A 17,500-nucleotide genomic window follows, 5' to 3' on the forward strand; every position below is an offset into this window, starting at 1 on the left:
CTCAACTGCCTTTAGATCGTGATTTCAGTGGTGTACTGAAATATAATTACAAAGCACTTCATGCGTTTCAAAGGCTTTTAATCGACAGTTACATGACACTTATGCAAAGAGTCAGTATTTGCATTGTTGGCCCTTCTTTTTCAGGACTGGGCATGCTCTCAATCAACTTCTGGGCAAAATCCTCACTGATAGCAACCCATTCTATCATAATCACTTCCTGGAGTTTGTCAAAATTAGTGGGTTTTTGTTATAGCCGTGAAGCCATTTTTATGCAACGCAATGATGGCTGCACACGTTTCTTTGCAGGTCACCATGGTTAACAATGGAAGAACAACACAATTTCAAGCATCACCCTCCTTTTAAAAGCCATGTTTTTTTTATTCAGGTTTAACTTCATTTTCATGGCACAGAAGGACTATGCAATTCATCTGATAACATTCTGGAGTATATGCAAATTGCTATTACAAAAACTTAAGCAGCAACTTTTCCAATTCCCAATATTTATGTAATTCTCAAAACTTTTGGCCACAACTATAGACGCATGTGTAAAATAGCTTAATTAACAACATGCAATCCTTTTACCCATCAACTGATGATGCACTATATAGATGTAGAACCTGAAGTCTTTAAGTTTGAAGGTGTTTAATTGGAAGTACTTCATAAAGCTCAACTTCACTATGCTTCGTCTTGAGAAACTTTACTTGATTTTGACTGATCGCAGCAATAAACTGACTTGCATTTCAAGTGACCAGAGAAATGTATACAATTCACCTATAGTTGCTAAATTACCTCAAACATTGGCTCTAACTTAATCTACTGACTCTAAATAGGCCCCTACATGTAGACTACAGCGGTTAAAGATTTTAAAGCATTCTCGTGTTCCTTCTGCAACAGAATAATTTTGAAACCAATCAGCCATAAACCGTTTAAGAGTATAAAAATAATTTATTGTGAGCCCAAAAAAAAATGCAGGTATAAAAAGTAACAAAAATAACTTAATACATGATTTAAAAACATTCCTGTAACACAAGATTGTATAAAAAGGTGCCGCCATTTTCCTCTTCGGTACAAAACGACACCAAAAAAAGCCTGGAACACACAGAGAGAACTAATTAATGTTAGTTTAGAAGCCAAGCTGTAGACAAAATATACAAAAGGCAGTACAGGGTCTCATTTGATCACAGCTTTAACAGGCCCCGGAGATACGGCCTGCACTCCTCAAAGACTGAGCAGCTGTGCCAGCGTGCACAACATGCTTCAACAGTTTACTTCAAGAGGGACCTCTTCAATGCGCTGGGGTTGCTTTTTAGTAGCAATTGACTGACAGGCAACACAACCAATCAGAACGCATGCGTGCCACCACTGCTATCCCCCAACATCTACGAGAGACCTCCATAGAAATCCATGTTAAAAAGGAGTAAGAGACTGAATAAGCTTTCAATAGAAGTAAATCTAAAAATTAAACTCATTTTGTGCTTTGAACTGATCGTCTTTTCCCCATTTATGTTTGAGCTGTGGCAATACAGTGATCCATCACGACACATTAAGAGAGACAAAACTTTTTTTATATGCATCGTAGTGCTTATCATTTGCAAATGGTGCATTAGGTGGGTTTGTTATGAACACCTGGCAACAAAGTTCTGCTCTACGTGTACAGATTTGAAACCACCCATTCAGACCGTCAGTGCTAGTTAACGTTAATTTTACTGCACTAAAACATGCTGACATCTACAACTTGCATTCAAAGCAACTTCCCCTACTACCCCTAGGCTCAGATTAATGAGGTTCAGGATCAGTTAGAAAATGAGATGCAAAACCTGAAAAGCAGCATTTAACTTCCATTTATAGAATTCTTATTCACATACAATTTACCAATGCCATTTTTTGCTTATTGGAAATATACAGACACACACACACACACACTTCACCTGTAGCAGCTGCCTGGTAAAACCAGCCTGGAAAGAACCTCTCGGCATCAGTCGCTGAGCAACACAAAAGATGAGTTAGTACACAAGACCTCACAAGTCAACAAGTCAAACAGAAGTCCAGCTCTACACACGTCTCATTACAGGCTTGTTAGATTCAAAGACATTTGATCTACTTTGTACAGCTACAGGAACACTTTTTAAGAACAGTGTAATTTTGACAAAAAAAAAACTACAATCTATTTGGTTTTTAAAACAAGACTTGCACATAACACTAAGTTTAAAAAAAAAAAAAAAAAGTTTTAGGATGCGTTAGCCAGGTTTAGGAATATTGACTTTTGAATTTGAATTTGCAGTTATCGTGTAGAAATGAGTAAATGAACATTTGTGCTAAGAGAAATTTAGGGTTGATATTACCTTTTTTGACGCGTGCATTACACTCTACGCCTTTTCCAATTTTGTCGTTTCGGTTTTTTTTTTAAGCCAGCGAATGCAACATTTGAATCATCTTCACGGTCAAGCTTTCTTCCTGGGCTACAAAAGTGTGTTGAGTTTGATTGAAACACACATTCCGTTTCTTCATCTAACTTGTTTTGTGCATGTGTACTTTACCTTTTAAAAAGGGGAATCTATCTGTGCTTTTAGAGGTGACTCTGCAGGTCTTACCTCAAGATCCTTTCAATAGAAGACAGATATGTAGAGTCTCTGTGACATCAGAGGGATTTAGTGACTCTGATGCAAGGTTGCAACAGGGTTATTGCTTTTAAAACAGGTATAAACACATTAAAAAAAAAATTCAGGATTTTCTTTGTATTGTGTATAAATCATTGTTAATATTGAACAGCTTGGCTATTTTTGTTAAAGGGGTCATATTAAATCAAATCCACTTGTTTTTGCACCAAAAACAGGCAGACATTTAGTTCACACTAATTAAAGTGAATACATTTTTACTTCGATTTTAAGTCCTAAATGTTACAGCATGTTCATAAACTTTTAACGCTCAAGTTTAGTGAGCAACTGATTTAAAAAGATATGACCCCTTTAAAATGAAATCGAAAATTAGCTTGTTGGGGAAACCAAGGTGACATTGGAAATATTTGACTTTAATGCTATTGAGGACAATTGTTCCTGCACAAGACATAATATGCACATTTTTCACGATCTACTTAATACAAATATTTGCAATCTATTTATCAACGGTTTATACACAATATATTTTAAACAGCATTAAATAAAACAAGTTTTCCATCTAAATGTTGTGATGTTAAGCTGCATGCAGTATTTGGACAGTTTTACATTTTGCAACACTTTGACAGGTTTTAAATGGGATGAATATTAGCACTTTAATAAAAGTCGATACAAAAGTTTTGAAGGCTGTAAAAGAAAACTATGCTTTATTGACAAACCGATAGGGACACATTTTGGACATATTTAGTTCCCTAGTTAAGAAATGCACAACTTTGCTAATGTTTTGAAAACTGCAAATCTATAAAACACCAAAAAACAAGTCTCTAATATTTGAGTATTGCACGTACAAAGATTTGAGATTTGTACTTTTGTCAGACTAAAGGTAAACTACATTGAGATTCGTTTCGCTCATTTAACAAAATTCGAAAATCAACAGATGCGAAGTTTGATTTTTTTGTTTTGTTTTTACGAGACATACAATAAACAGCCTCAGACCAAATCTGTTCTTTGAAAAATAAAAGTAACATGTTGAGTTTGTACAGGAACTAATATTTTTTTTGTGCATTCCTCGGGAGAGTTTTTGCTATGCCTTACAAAAGCGCGTTTGGAATAAGTCTAAGTGACATTAACAAGCATTTGTCTTTTTGTCGTTTTTTTTTTTTTTTTTTTTAGCAAGTCATTTTACACATGGCCATCGGCTAATTATCTAGCATTCAGGTATCAACTTTTTTTTCCAGAGAAAAAACACTTATGCATTAAAACAAATGAACAAAAGCAGCAAAACGACAAAAGAAAAAACAAAACACAGCATTTAAATTGCAAATCTAAAAATGCGTCACGTCCAACTTATGGTCATCGTACTACTTAAAGAGTAGATTTAGAATATTAAAAAGGAGTCTTAACCAAAACAGAATACAAAAATAACAACTAGAATTACTTTAGGTGGTTACAAGAGGTTACGAGGGGAGGTAGTTGCCAGGCAACCGTAGTGACGGACAGCTCTCAGTATCTGTATGGATGTTCCCGATAGGCTTTGCCCTGTCGACCAGGTGGAGCCTTTCCACCGGCGCCGCCCCAAGCTCCACCCTCCCAGTCATCTTCAGCTAGAAACACAAACACACCCTTAACATGGACCACAGAATAGCTAAAAAGAATCTTACGTCATGTGTCCCGCCAGTTTACGCTCTACTTGAAGCACGATATAGGTTTTACATTAAAGTATGTGTAATATTATCTGGCACAGGTGCGCCAAAAACGGCTGCGCATTTCACTCGGTGATGCATGCATAGACAAGAACACGTCTTACTGTAAGACTCGTAAGTTTCCTGGGCCTCTCCATGACCATAATCATAATACTCTGTGTCTCTGTGGAATGAAAAGGGAAAAAAGGTTGCAAATTAATTCGAGACTTGGAATAACAAGACAATTACGTGGCATCTGGGAAACCATGAACTGTTAAAATTAGCAAAAAGGAGAGATTAAAGAAAAATAATAGTCTAATAGGGATTAAAAGCAAAACGGCACTCACGGCTGTGGAGCAGGCTGACTGTAATAGCCCTCATAGCCTTCGTAGGAAGGCTCCTCATATGGCTCTTCATATGCCTGAAAAAACAGAACACGCAAGTCACAGGCTAAAAACACCCTGATTGAATGTGCGCCAGGTTTTTGGTCTATGAAGGAAAATAGGAAACACTCGTTTCAGATGGTTCTTTTAACTGACTTTTGAATTTGTCAAACAAGTTATTTTAGTCAAATAAAAGTAAATGCACTCACAAAGTACTATTGCATATTGCAAAAAAAAAAAAAAAAAAAATCTTGAACATGACCATTCAAAAGTTTGGGGCTGTAACGTGTTTTTCAAATTTAAACTGTTCGCTACAGCTAAATAGAAAAAAAAAAAGTGAACAGGTATAATGAAATTAAAACTCAACTATTTCATATTTAAAAAAAGTTTTTGTAATGCTTTAAAATGCACCACTAGTAAATCAATTTAAGCTGGGAGAAAAAAAAAAAGAAAAAAAAAAAAAAAAAAAAAAAAAAATACGAACCCAAACCCCCAAAAGGCAGTGCAGGTATAGTTAAGAGTGGTGTTGTGGATATTGACGTACATATTCGCCGTATGCTTCAGGTTTTGCTGGGTGCTGTGGGTGGGAGAGAGCGGCTGCCGGTGTCATCCTCTGAGTCTGGGTCGGCGGTCTTGAGCGAGCGGCGGCGCCTCCTCTGGCTGCCGTTTGGGGTGGAGGACCACCTCTTCCCGCAGGCCCCCCCCTCGCAGCAGCTCCACGGCCCGGTCCTCCTCTCGGCGCTCCTCCACGCGGTCCTCCACGAGGCGGCATGCCACGACCCCTACGAGAACAACAATAAGCAAGCGTTAGCCGTTCGCACGGCTTGAATTATATTGAGGTGCACCAAGGCTAGATGCTTGATATAGTCCTCACCTAGGTCCCATCGGGGGTGGTGGACCGCCGCGGCCCCGTCCAGGAGGGAGACCTCTGCCGGGACCATGGATATCCTGAGAGCCGTTCAGAAACCCTGGATCCATGAACGCCTCCGGGTGCATCTCCTCAAGCCCTTCCACCTGACACATAAACGGATAACAGGCTGATCAGTTAACGGCTTACTTGCATTTCAAACAGCAGACTTATCAGATTTCCAGTGAAAGTGTTTAATAAAACGTGTAAATAAATGTCAATAAAACGTGTGGTTGCAGTAATGTTAAATTCGGTTATTGATGCCATTTCAGACTTAAATATAAGGTTAAATCAAATTGAGGATTTTTAGTTATTAGCATTGTGTGTTTTCATAAAGCCGATGGGAGTGATGGAAAACAGTGTAAATTCAATATATTTTTTATATTATTTTAGCCATAAAAACACCATCAAGAACCCCCCCTCCACTTTTGTTAGTGAAAAAAAAACCAAAAAACTATTGTGTGTATATAAATGTGCTAAAAACAGGACAAACAGGCATTATTTTGCTTGCATTCCCACTTACAGGCATTAGGAACTTCTTGACCTCGTCCATGGCGTGAGCCATACGCAGAGATAACAGTCGGGAATCGGAGCAAAAACCTCGATGTGCACGTGAAGCTCCATGGCCAAGTGCGCGTACTTCGGATCTCCACCCTTCCTCAGTTCCTCTTCCTGCAGGTTTCACAGCAATCTTTACTAAACAGGTCAGAGAGTGGTAAACAATGGAGACGCAGCCCGGTTCGTTACCTTGTTCTTATCTCTCATGGATCCTTTGCCCAGCACCGAGATCTTTGCGCCGGTGTCCTCCTGCAGACGTTTGATGGTGCTGCCCTGCGGCCCCAGGATCTTCCCCACAAAATTGAACTGATGGGAAACATTGAGAAGGTTGTTACCCAACAACAGGCCCTCGCAGCGCACAGACAAAACAAAAACATCACTTACCCGAGGGTATTGCTTTACAGGAATGAGCACCCTCTCTTTCACCCTCACGTTCTTGGTGGTGAACAGGTCCAAATACGTCTCGGACTCCTTTTTAGGCTCGCCTTTCTGAACCCTTTCGATCTCTGCCAAAATAAATAAATGCACAAAAAAAAAACAGCTCAGAGCAAGTTTATTGTGTCAAACCATTTAATGGATGTAGGCAAGCAAGCATAAAATTAAGCCCATGTGGTTAAAACCATATTATTTATGCAATGCATCACAACCCAAAATGATTTTGACAAGTAAATCAAACACAGCATACTAAAATGTAACAATGCAGAGCTTTCACATTCAGTGTATAACCCCCCAAAAACCCAAGTTATGTTTTCTGGAATCAGCAGAATGCCTTTAACTATAATCGGCTTCCCATTTTGCATAACTCATTAAGTATGCTAGGTTTGCGGTCATTCACAACCCGTGTTTCTCTTGCATTGTACGCGTCCGCTCGACGCAATGCATCATGGGATTGCCTTTACGCACAAAGGAAAAGCAAGCGATGCTGGCTGAAGTCAGTCACATACACTGCAGCTCTTGATTAAGAAAGAAAAACCCAGACACCCTATACAGTGCAATGGTATAAACGCACCAGGAGAAAACTTAATCGCCTGCGCACTTAGCATGCGCGCAAACGCAGCACCTTGGGATTCGGCCCCAAAATTAACCAACGCACGGCGTCACAGAACGCCACAGCAGAGCATAAAAGAAAACGAGAACAACGAAACGCAACGAGGCCCGGGCGACCGAATCCGCTACGAGCGGCCCGCAACGGTTTCACCGACGCGCGTGAAATCATCCCTGCACGAATATAAACTAGCCAGCGGTCAGACGTCTCCGCTTCACCGTTTAACACCAGTCACACACGCTGCATCCAGAAGGAGCTCTGCGCGCACGGTTAAATAACGAACGAAACAATGAATGAACGAAGCGGCACTGACCTGCAGACAGGAGCTTCATGGCGTGCGTGAATGAGGAGTCCAGGCTGTCTTTTTCCGCCAGTAACTCCGGGAGATATTTACTGTCCCCGACGCTGTTCTTGCGCTTGTTGTTGCTGTTGTTGGCGTCCATGTCGCTCGCGGTTTTGCGGGGCTTCTGCGGAGAATTCAAACGGCGTGTGCGGGAGATGCGTGGCCGACGCTTTTCTACCGTCCTAACAAAGGGAACGGCGGGTAATGGCGCAGGTGGAAATGACGTCGCGTGGCGAAACCCGCTTCCGTTTCGGTGGTGGAAGAGCCGGGGGAGGGGCGCCGGCTGGAAAACGCGCGCGCGATTGGCCTGCCCCGATCAGCGCTGAGAAAAGTAACAGATGTCAGGCGACCGCGCTGCCGCTTAGGCCCTAAGCAGCGGCGTTTATGCGCAGAGGTGTAAAAACAATACAATTATCACACTCGCGCTGATCAAGCATGTTTTAAAGGTTGAATTTGTACAAAAGCTGTATTTACTGCATACAGCATATTCGCGTTTTGTGGCAATTAAAGTGTAACCCCGAATAACACAAACCCAGTCATAAGGGTCGTTTTTTTTGTAATTGAGGTCTATACATAATCATAAATCTGAATGATAAGATTTAAACTGATGTATGGTTTGTTAGGATAGAACGATATTTGGCAACTATTTGAACTATCGAAAAAAAGCTAAATATTGAGAAAATAGCCTTTAAAGTTGGCCAAATGAAGTTCTTAGCAATGCATATTACTAATAAATAATAGCTGTAATCTCTTTTATAGTGTGATTTTTGGGGCAATGGCAGTTGAAACAGGGTCAGTTTGATCTACAAATATATTGCTAGTTGCCTAACCACAGTTAAAAACAGAAACATAAACCGCACATTTTAAATTGACTTGCAGTACAGATTAAATAATCTAGCATGGCATTGCAGGCAATAATGAGTCGTTGCACAGTAGAGGCTGATGTCGATGGGCCGGGTTGTTTTTCTGGTGTAAAGGTGAAAACTGAAGACAAAAGAATATTAATTAGGGAATATCAATGTGTTTCACACAGGAACAGAGTGTGAACGCGAGCAGGGCGAGGACAAAGCAGCATAAATGGGGCAGTTTACAACAGGACAACACATGAATGGGTGCTTGGGAACACGAGTAGATCACAAGTGTGCGTGTTGAGTGTGCATCATACATTTCAAGTCCCCATTTTTGTGCAGTAATAGTATTTTTTAAGGGTTTCATTTGTAAACAGTTATACTTAAAGGCGCACAGTACGCCATATTCCGTTTGTGAGCATTTAAATATTAAACACTGTTAAAATATTTGCTCCAAGTTTTATTAAAGTTCTAAAATAAAAAGTTTTTTGTTTAAACAATATATGAATTTGTACTGTGCATATTTATTATGTACATATAAGTTTTTATTTTGAAATTATTTCCATGTATTTACATGCATGCGTTTATAATCATGTAATTTATATTTACATATATTTAAAATATAAACATTACGTATTTTTAACCTTTCACTGGATAAGAATTTAAATCAGCACAGCACAATTAACAGCACCTTTTCAACCTCAGTTTGCCGGTTTAACAACTCTAGATATTTTTGGTAAGAGATCGGAGACCATTGCTTCATCCACAATCTCTCCAGACCCTTCAGATGTTGGTGCTTCTCGCTCATTTTCTACAGGGTTCAGGTCAGAGAACTGAAATGGTAGGCAGAAGCTTGGCTTTGTCTTCAGTGACCCTTGAGTTGTTTTTGAGGTTTGTGTTTAAATTACTGTACGGTTTGAAGATCCAAACATGGCCCATAATATCCATGAAGTGTCTAAACGAGATGCCTAGGACCTACAGCAAAAAATACAGAAGTATATTCCGTTGTGCACATGGGGTGCTTTTTATCCCGGTGTGCACCAAACCCAATCTTGAGTGTTTGCTGTAAAAAGCTCATTTTTTTAGTTTCAGCTGACCTTAGAAGCTGTGCACATCCTCTTCCAGGAAGCTGTCTAACATTTTATGTTGATTGGCAATTCTTAATTATGATGAATCGTGATGAGCGATTAAAGGAACATGGGCGTCGTTTTCCTCCTATGCATATTTCTGTGACACAGGAAGACACGGCTGGATAATTTCACGATCCAGTGAAAGGTTCGATTTTTAGAAAAGGATTAACAAGGATCATCCATTTTGATATGCGGTTAATATACTATTTTTCATGATATTAAACAAATTATGTTCAGTTTGGCCTGTAAACATCATACCAAATTACTAATTATGATAATTTATGGAACTGCTCCCCAAAGATTACTTGCCGCTTACTTTGGCTTGCTTAGTTGGGGGTTTTTGAACTGAACTGGATGATGAATTTCCTCTAGGTGGAAAAATGACTTGTATCGACAAACTACTGATTTCTTGATTACGCAAGCAGTTTTGACCCAAAGCATATTTTTTCCCCCTCCATTTTTACATTTTCGGATAACAAAAATAGGATGTCCCAAGTTTCCATATTAAAAACATCTGGGTTGCATTTGACAGAAACGCTTTAAACAAAAATAGGTCGTAGATCCCATGGCCTTTTATGATCAGCTTTTCACATGATGCTCTCCGAAATGCAACCGTTCGTTTTTGCCTAATATGGATGCTGAATTTAGACATGCATAACTCTGTCATACGCAATCTACTTCTGTCCTCCAAACGATTGCATTTTGTGCCAAACTTTGCTATTTTACGGTTAGTGATGACAGCTTTCCATAATTAAATACATTTGTGTGTGTGTACCAAGGATATTATATAAACATAACTTCCTCAAATACCTAACAATCTGCTTTCAAACCCTACAAAAGCTTATTATTTATTTGACTAGTATACTACTGTAGCCACAATTGTCTGTGTTTCGTTTCATCAGTCAAACCCCAAGACTGGACCACACCAGACAGTTACACCATAAAACGCCAGGAAATCATGGCACTAAACACACACACACACGACTAAACCACAGTTTTGGGTTTCGTGATTTCATTACACCACATTGAATCACTCGTTTTATTTTTGCTGTGAGGAAAGGCCGTCAGAACCTCACACACTACAACTCCCAAGACAGATCTGTACATAAAGCAAGAATCCGTAAGAAGCGTATCGGCGAACGATACGTGGATTTAATTGTAGCATTGATAATCAAACAATCAGTGTTTACATCCGTCAGGGACAAGGGCACGTAACGTTGATTTTGTTCATAGATCTATAAAGCGAAAGAATATAAGCATTAAAATGCAACAGACTGTAGTTGCCACACTAAACAGCTTAAGTGTTCAATCAACGGACAAATAATCGAGTGACGTTTGGCTTCAAGTACCCTTTTTTATAAATAATGATGCATGACAACTCTGAGAACATACGTCATAAATCACACCCAACGCTAAATCAATTTCGAAACTGACAAAGAATGAGAGCTAAAAAGGCGAAGGCAGTTATTTCTAAACAGAACTGCAAAGGTTTTTTTACATTTTCTAGAAGAAATTAGTTGTATTTGGCTGTTCAAAATATTGTAGTGTTGCTAAAAGTTTCAAAGTGACAATATTGAAGCCTATTTTCGCCACCGAATAAAAAAAAAAAAAAAATGAAAAGGTAACTGCCACTTTTTCCTCTCTTATGTCTAGCAATTATGAGTTGGTCTGAAATGCGAGAAAAAAAAGTTGCAATTATCTTTATGGGCTTCCATAGTTCTAAATTAGTTGAAATTAAATAAATACATGCAGCACGAGCTGCTATATTATGGTCCCTCTATATACCTTGAGCCCATCTTTCGAATGCAAGGTCTGATTTTTTTTCCTTCAACTGTTGTCTGCCGAGCAAACTATTTAAGATAGATGAGATGAACGACGCACAACTTCATCTCGTACCGTTTAATACTCAGGGTAATGCTTTCACGTCAAATTTGGATGCATAAACAAATCTAAAGTTTCATTTGGTTCCACATTGAGACAAAATGACACGCTTCAACTTTAAAAATTGTACCTAAATTTAATCGCATCTATTCATTTGTAATGAAACGAGAGTGTGGGGAAACTATAAATACTCAACTGAATTGCTTATCTTATTATATACTGGGCCTTTAAAAAGAAAAACCCACTCAAATACATTTTTTGGGGTTAAACGCAACATTCGCCATTTCACTCCCTCTTATGCGTTGATTTAAGATAATTATAAATTATGAGAACGCAACGCACCCTTATGCACTCATACAACGAGGTAATTTTGAGAAGCGAAATTTCATTTTGATGGGTGAGAAGGAAAGCTCCTCCGCAGATTTGGCCTTTGGGACGGTGATTAATGGGCATGACAAAAAGCGTTTGGAAAGTTTTAGTCAGCTGCTTTCACAGCTACAACGAACACAATTTCACAAGATAAAAGTCACTGTGGCTTTTGAAAACAGCGAAGGCACTGGACCCGGCCTGCTAGCGCAACAGCAACTCAAGAGTGATAGACGAATGGAACGACCGTAACCACGACGACATGATCAATCAGCCCACAGAGGGAAGAATCAGGGGGCGTGTCTTAATTCTATTGACACCGATGGTCTCCAAATCAGAGTTCAGAACGCGTTCGGTTTTCAGTGAAGGAAGCGGATGCTCATCTTCTGTTCGACATCCACTTTTTCCAATACCTGATGAACGAAAAGAGACCATGAATGAAGCGCTCGAAAAATTTGGTATCACTTTCATGTCATCCATGGATGCTCTGCAGTGAACGGGTGCCGTCGGATAAAAACATCAGAACAATCCGTAAGTAATACACACCGCTCCAGTCCATCAATAAATGTCTTCTGTAGTCAAATGCTGCATGTTTGTAATGATCAAATACATCATTAACAAACTTTTTTGCTTGCATCGGAAAATTGAGAATCCATAATATCCGTAATGCGTTCAAACGTTATCTGGATCAGGAGAGAAATATGTTCAGATCAAGCACCATTGTGGATTTTGATACCCTTCTTAATGGAGGCAATGAATCATGCACTCATTTTGGCCAGTGATGACAGTTTTAAGTTTCGTGTGGCTTCACTGGATGTTCACTGATGGATTGGAGTGGTGTGAATTATGGCAATGTTTTTAATCATCTGACTGCACCCATTCTCTGCAGAGCATCTGTGGGTGAGGTATTGATGTTTTCCTAAATGTTCCTGTTCTGACGTAAGAATGAACTCATTTATGTTCATCTTGGACGGCCTGAGGCTGAGTAAACCTTTATTTTGGTATTTCCTGTAGCAGAACACACATCCAGGCGTCACCTTGGTGAACTCGCTGAAGGAGATACACATGTCTCCGTTGGTGTCGGCTTCCTGTATGGTCCTGTCTGCAATGCTTCCAAGCTGTTCGTCTGAAATATTCACGCCCACCATCATCCTCAAAACCTGGAAAACAAGCAGGTTGGAATCTGTTTATACTTTTTTTTTTTTGTTTACATTATCTGGCGCCATCAAGCGGCTCAATAGCAGACTGCATGCACTCCTCAATCACTTATTTTAAATGAAATTACATTTGTTTTGATCTCCCGAGGCTCAAAAAGACCACCTACCGAAACAAACCCGTTTAAAAAAAAAAGGTTAATAGTAGATTTTATAATGTTAGAACTCTAAATGATTGAAATGCAATCATGACAAATACCATGCCTATTCAGTAACAGTGAAGTAATACAAGTACGCTAGACACAATTATTTTCATCCTATCCGTTGCATATCCTTGCTTAGAATGGGTGGCAGAAGTGTATGTTTAACAATAATCATTTATACTCTGTCACTTTCAGTGTGGTTTGATTTGTGAATCTATCAAAAAAAAAAAATGTATAGAAGCTTTAAGAGAGGATTTTTTGGGACTGTTAAAAACTAAAGGGAATGACAAACCTGTTTAAGTGGAGCAAAGTGCTGTTTATTATTTTATATGCAAAGCAAATAACATCATATATATATAAATACATTGTTAAATTTAAGGGATAAAAGTTGAGGGATAAATAAATACTCCCTAATAGAAATAAATAGAAAAACAGACATTCCCGTGAGCTTGTAGAAGTATTATGCATTTCAATGGTAATATTTTGTAGAAATATTTTGTAAGCTACAGTAAAACTTGTGTTAACAATATTGATAAGAATTGTATAACAAATGTTTTATCCATTTTGCATTTGTAAAATTGTTATTTATTTTATTTTTTATTTTTATACTTTCATGGTTTCTATTATTTGGAAAATATGTACAAGAATAGAAAAAAAAATCATGGTAAAATAAAACTGTAGTAAAGAAATAAAAATCAAGTACTTCCACACTAAAAATAATACACCCCTGATATACCGTGGGTTGATTCTAGTTGCAGTGTTTGATAATAAAATAAATAAAAATACAGTATATCCATGAAGTCCCTTAAACCTGATCTATTGAAATCCAACTATAATGGGGCTTCCCAGACTAACAGAGCATCTTCTGTGAACACGAATGGCTGGTTTCAGATGGCAAGGGCAGGTGAGTCAGAGCCTCATTGTTCAGACAGCACAGAACGTTCTTTGTCTCCCGTGTCAGGTTTTCTGTTGTACATTAAGCATGATTGTCTCACCTGTAGAAGCTCATCTCTAGAAATCTTGTCATCTCTGTCGAGGTCATATAACCGAAAAGCAACTGTGAAGAGAGAGGAAAAAAAATAAAATAAAACTAAATATTATTAAAAGCTTTATGTTGCAACACTTTGTGGAAGATCTGAGCGGAGATTAAGAGCAGCTAAAGCACGTTTTACAGGATCAATAAAAAGCACAAGTAAGTTTTAACCCTTTGTTTCCCTTTGAGAAATGACATTTTGCCCGCTTTTAAATGCTTAGATGATACTAGTAAAATGAAATGACCGACTGCTCCGCTCTTGACAGCTTTTAAAGCATCTTTAATTCAATAAAAAGCACAAATTGAGTTTCACAATTTTTAATCATTAAACAGCTAAGTTTTTAATTCAAATTAACATTCAAAATATTAAAACATTATTACCTTTAACTTTTTTTAAAATATATTATTTAGTCCCGCATTTATTAAAAATTTTATTTCCTATATATATATATATATATATATATATATAGATGATACTAGTAAAATGAAATGACCGACTGCTCCGCTCTTGACAGCTTTTAAAGCATCTTTAATTCTGCCATTACGTTTTTAAAAGCAATTAAATTGAGTTTCACAATCATTTAATCATTAAACAGCTAAGTTTTAATTCAAATTAACATTCAAAATATTAAAACATTATTACCTTTAACTTTTTTAAAATATATTATTTAGTCCCTTTTATTACATTTATTAAAAATTTTTTTCCTATATATATTTATATATATATATATATATATATATATATATATATATATATATATATATATATATATATATATATATATATATCTCCCCCCCCTTTCTCTTTGCTTTATATTTAAATGGGGTGGGTTTATATTGAGGTTTTGTTAAAACACCAATTCAAAAAGAAAAAAAAATGCATTTATTACTATGATGCAAAGCTGAATTTTCAGCATCATTACTTTCAGAAATGCTCCTTCCCTGCTCAAGAAAAATGATAACAGCTGTGCTGCTCATTTCGGCGGACACAGACAAAACCTGTCACCAACGCGAGAGGTTTTTGAGCTGGACTCACAGAGAAGTTTGTTGGTCCTGCTGTTGAGCGGTTCCCCTGAAGCCGGGACTTTGTTTTTCTCGTTATCCTCCACGGGACGGAAGTGAGCCAGAGTCCTCATGAAGCCCCTGAAGTTCACCTGATCCTCGCTGGGATACGAGAGAGAGAGAGACTTTAAAACGGACGTTGCTTTTAATCAGAGCGACATAGCAGTTCACCGAAACGGTTTTAATCTGTGCAGGGCCAGACAAGATCCCTGAAGCCCAAACATGGAAACTGCTGCCCTACTTCAGACCTCACAATGATTTTCACAGACATGGCCTCAAGGTGGTTGCTTCATACTTTTGAGGAATTTGAGAGCATGGGAACATTCAAACCAAGACGAAACCAAAGAACCCATGTGACGCCGCTCATATGCTGAGAGTTTTGAGACAGTAATGATAGAGTTTGCAGAAGTCACTGAACGTTATTTCGTACAGAAACATTATTAAAGTTGCAAAACGATCAAGAATTTGACCTCAAACCAATATGAAGAAAAACAAAAACTAAAAAAGGTTTTGCGAAGGGCAAATGAAATGCACGTTTCAAAACCATATTGTGTTGTGATATTATTTTCCTAACTTTGCTACTGTTCAAAAGTCTGAAGTCAGTACATTTTGTGATAGAATTAAATTAATACTTTTGTTTAGCTCAGAATCATTCGCTTGATCAAAAGTGACCGAGAACAGATTTTTAATGTTTAAAAATAAATGTACTGCACTTTTGAACTTTCTATTTAACTAAATAAATAATCTGCATAACATTATTGATATTAATTATTGATTTTTTTTGCAGCATATCAGCAAAATCAGCATATTAGAAATATTAGTGAAGTAACTGAAACTAAAAACTGGAGTGATGATGCAGAAAATTCAGTGCGTTCATCACACAATATTAAAAATTTCACAATATTACAGGTTTTTTTAAAATATATTTAGTCTATATTAAATAAATGCAGTCTTACGTAAAACCTACCAATCCTCAAATTTTGAACAGTAGTTTGTACATATTCAGAATAAAAATGTATTCGTTATGAAAACTGTCAGAATGCAAAAGGAAATTTTTTTAATACAAAATCCAGAATTTAATTATTTTCTTCCTCTCTCGATAATGAGATATATAAAAAAATTGTGTTATATATATATATATATATATATATATATATATATATATATATATATATATATATATATATATATATATATATATATATATATATATATATATATATATATAACACAATTTTTCTTTTTTTTCGCCTAAAATACAGACACAAATTTCCCCCGTTTTTCTTTTCTTTTCCACTTACTTCCATTTAATCATTTTCTTGAATTTTGCGCACTATGATCTTCGTACAAGCAGGAAAAAGCATTAAATAAATGATGATGTTTGAAATGTCTTACGACATGTTCCTCACCCCTCTGGGAAGAAGGCATTTATTATTCGATCGCCAAGAGGATTTATGGCCAACTCGGGAATCCTCTGGAAGTCTTCTCGACTGAGGAGGGAAAAAAAAAAAAAAAAAAAATTCAAAAAAAGAAGAAGAAGAGAGGGAAAGTTTATAATGCATTTGGGACAAGTTTTAGGCTTTGCACACAGATGCACCCACAGAAAAGAGCCGGGTGCATAAAGTAACACGAGAGAACATCCTTATTTAATAATACAATAGTTATTCATATAAAACTGCCCTTCTCGAATGAATAGCAGTTGTCCCTAGCGAAACGCAAATCTCTTGAAAAGCAAGGCATGCTTTGTTTGTTTTCCAGTTTTTTCACTTTGGGCCGGTAAGAGTTTTTCAGCTTGCGCACGTTTCTCCGTGCTCTTGGGTTGACATTGGATCACGTAACATGTAATAAAGCAGGAAAGCCCATCCCTAATTCTGCGAAAATGGGACTTGTTAAAAGGATACTTTGACGTCTACCAGCCTTTATATGAGCAATAATGAATACAGTGTAATAATTGCTGCGCTCAATTAGGTCGGTAATCCCATTACAATCATGAAAAAGCAGTTTCATAGTGGATTATTTCTGGGAGTAACCTTCTTGGGCATAAGGAAAGACGTTCAGAGGACACACACACACACACACACACACCTCACCCTGATTTCTGAGAATATTTATTGTTCAAACAAGAGCCAGCGTCGCTAATCTCAGCCAGACGGATGTTTAGGATGACAACAAGTACAGCAGGTCATCAACATTAGATTCTTTTTAATATATATAAATATATTTATTAACCGTATCACTGATGAGGATTGTTGAACCAGCCATCATCTCAGAGGATGCTGCCATTACAAACAAA

General features: G+C 37.6%; 2 protein-coding genes across 2 annotated transcripts in view; both read right to left on the reverse strand.

The window, feature by feature from the left end:
- Nucleotides 1-3,290: 3,290 nt before the first annotated feature.
- Nucleotides 3,291-7,761, reverse strand: khdrbs1a (KH domain containing, RNA binding, signal transduction associated 1a). The gene is given in 10 exon segments (XM_043255629.1): nucleotides 3,291-4,216; nucleotides 4,420-4,478; nucleotides 4,642-4,715; nucleotides 5,222-5,459; nucleotides 5,552-5,691; nucleotides 6,108-6,155; nucleotides 6,158-6,256; nucleotides 6,332-6,448; nucleotides 6,527-6,648; nucleotides 7,501-7,761. Coding segments are annotated over 10 exon segments (1,128 nt in total). The 5' UTR covers nucleotides 7,631-7,761; the 3' UTR covers nucleotides 3,291-4,115.
- Nucleotides 7,762-10,628: 2,867 nt separating this feature from the next.
- Nucleotides 10,629-17,500, reverse strand: part of chp1 (calcineurin-like EF-hand protein 1) — an 11,413-nt gene continuing 4,541 nt past the window's right edge. Inside the window, exons 3-7 of the mRNA XM_043255644.1 lie at nucleotides 16,617-16,697; nucleotides 15,182-15,309; nucleotides 14,108-14,169; nucleotides 12,793-12,915; nucleotides 10,629-12,168 (exon numbers count right to left, since the gene is read on the reverse strand). Of these exons, the coding sequence (XP_043111579.1) occupies nucleotides 12,115-12,168; nucleotides 12,793-12,915; nucleotides 14,108-14,169; nucleotides 15,182-15,309; nucleotides 16,617-16,697 (448 nt within the window). The 3' untranslated portion in view covers nucleotides 10,629-12,114. The remainder of the gene's footprint in view (nucleotides 12,169-12,792; nucleotides 12,916-14,107; nucleotides 14,170-15,181; nucleotides 15,310-16,616; nucleotides 16,698-17,500) is intronic.

Source organism: Puntigrus tetrazona, chromosome 13, assembly GCF_018831695.1.
Source record: "Puntigrus tetrazona isolate hp1 chromosome 13, ASM1883169v1, whole genome shotgun sequence".
NCBI classification, from domain to species: Eukaryota; Metazoa; Chordata; class Actinopteri; order Cypriniformes; family Cyprinidae; genus Puntigrus; species Puntigrus tetrazona.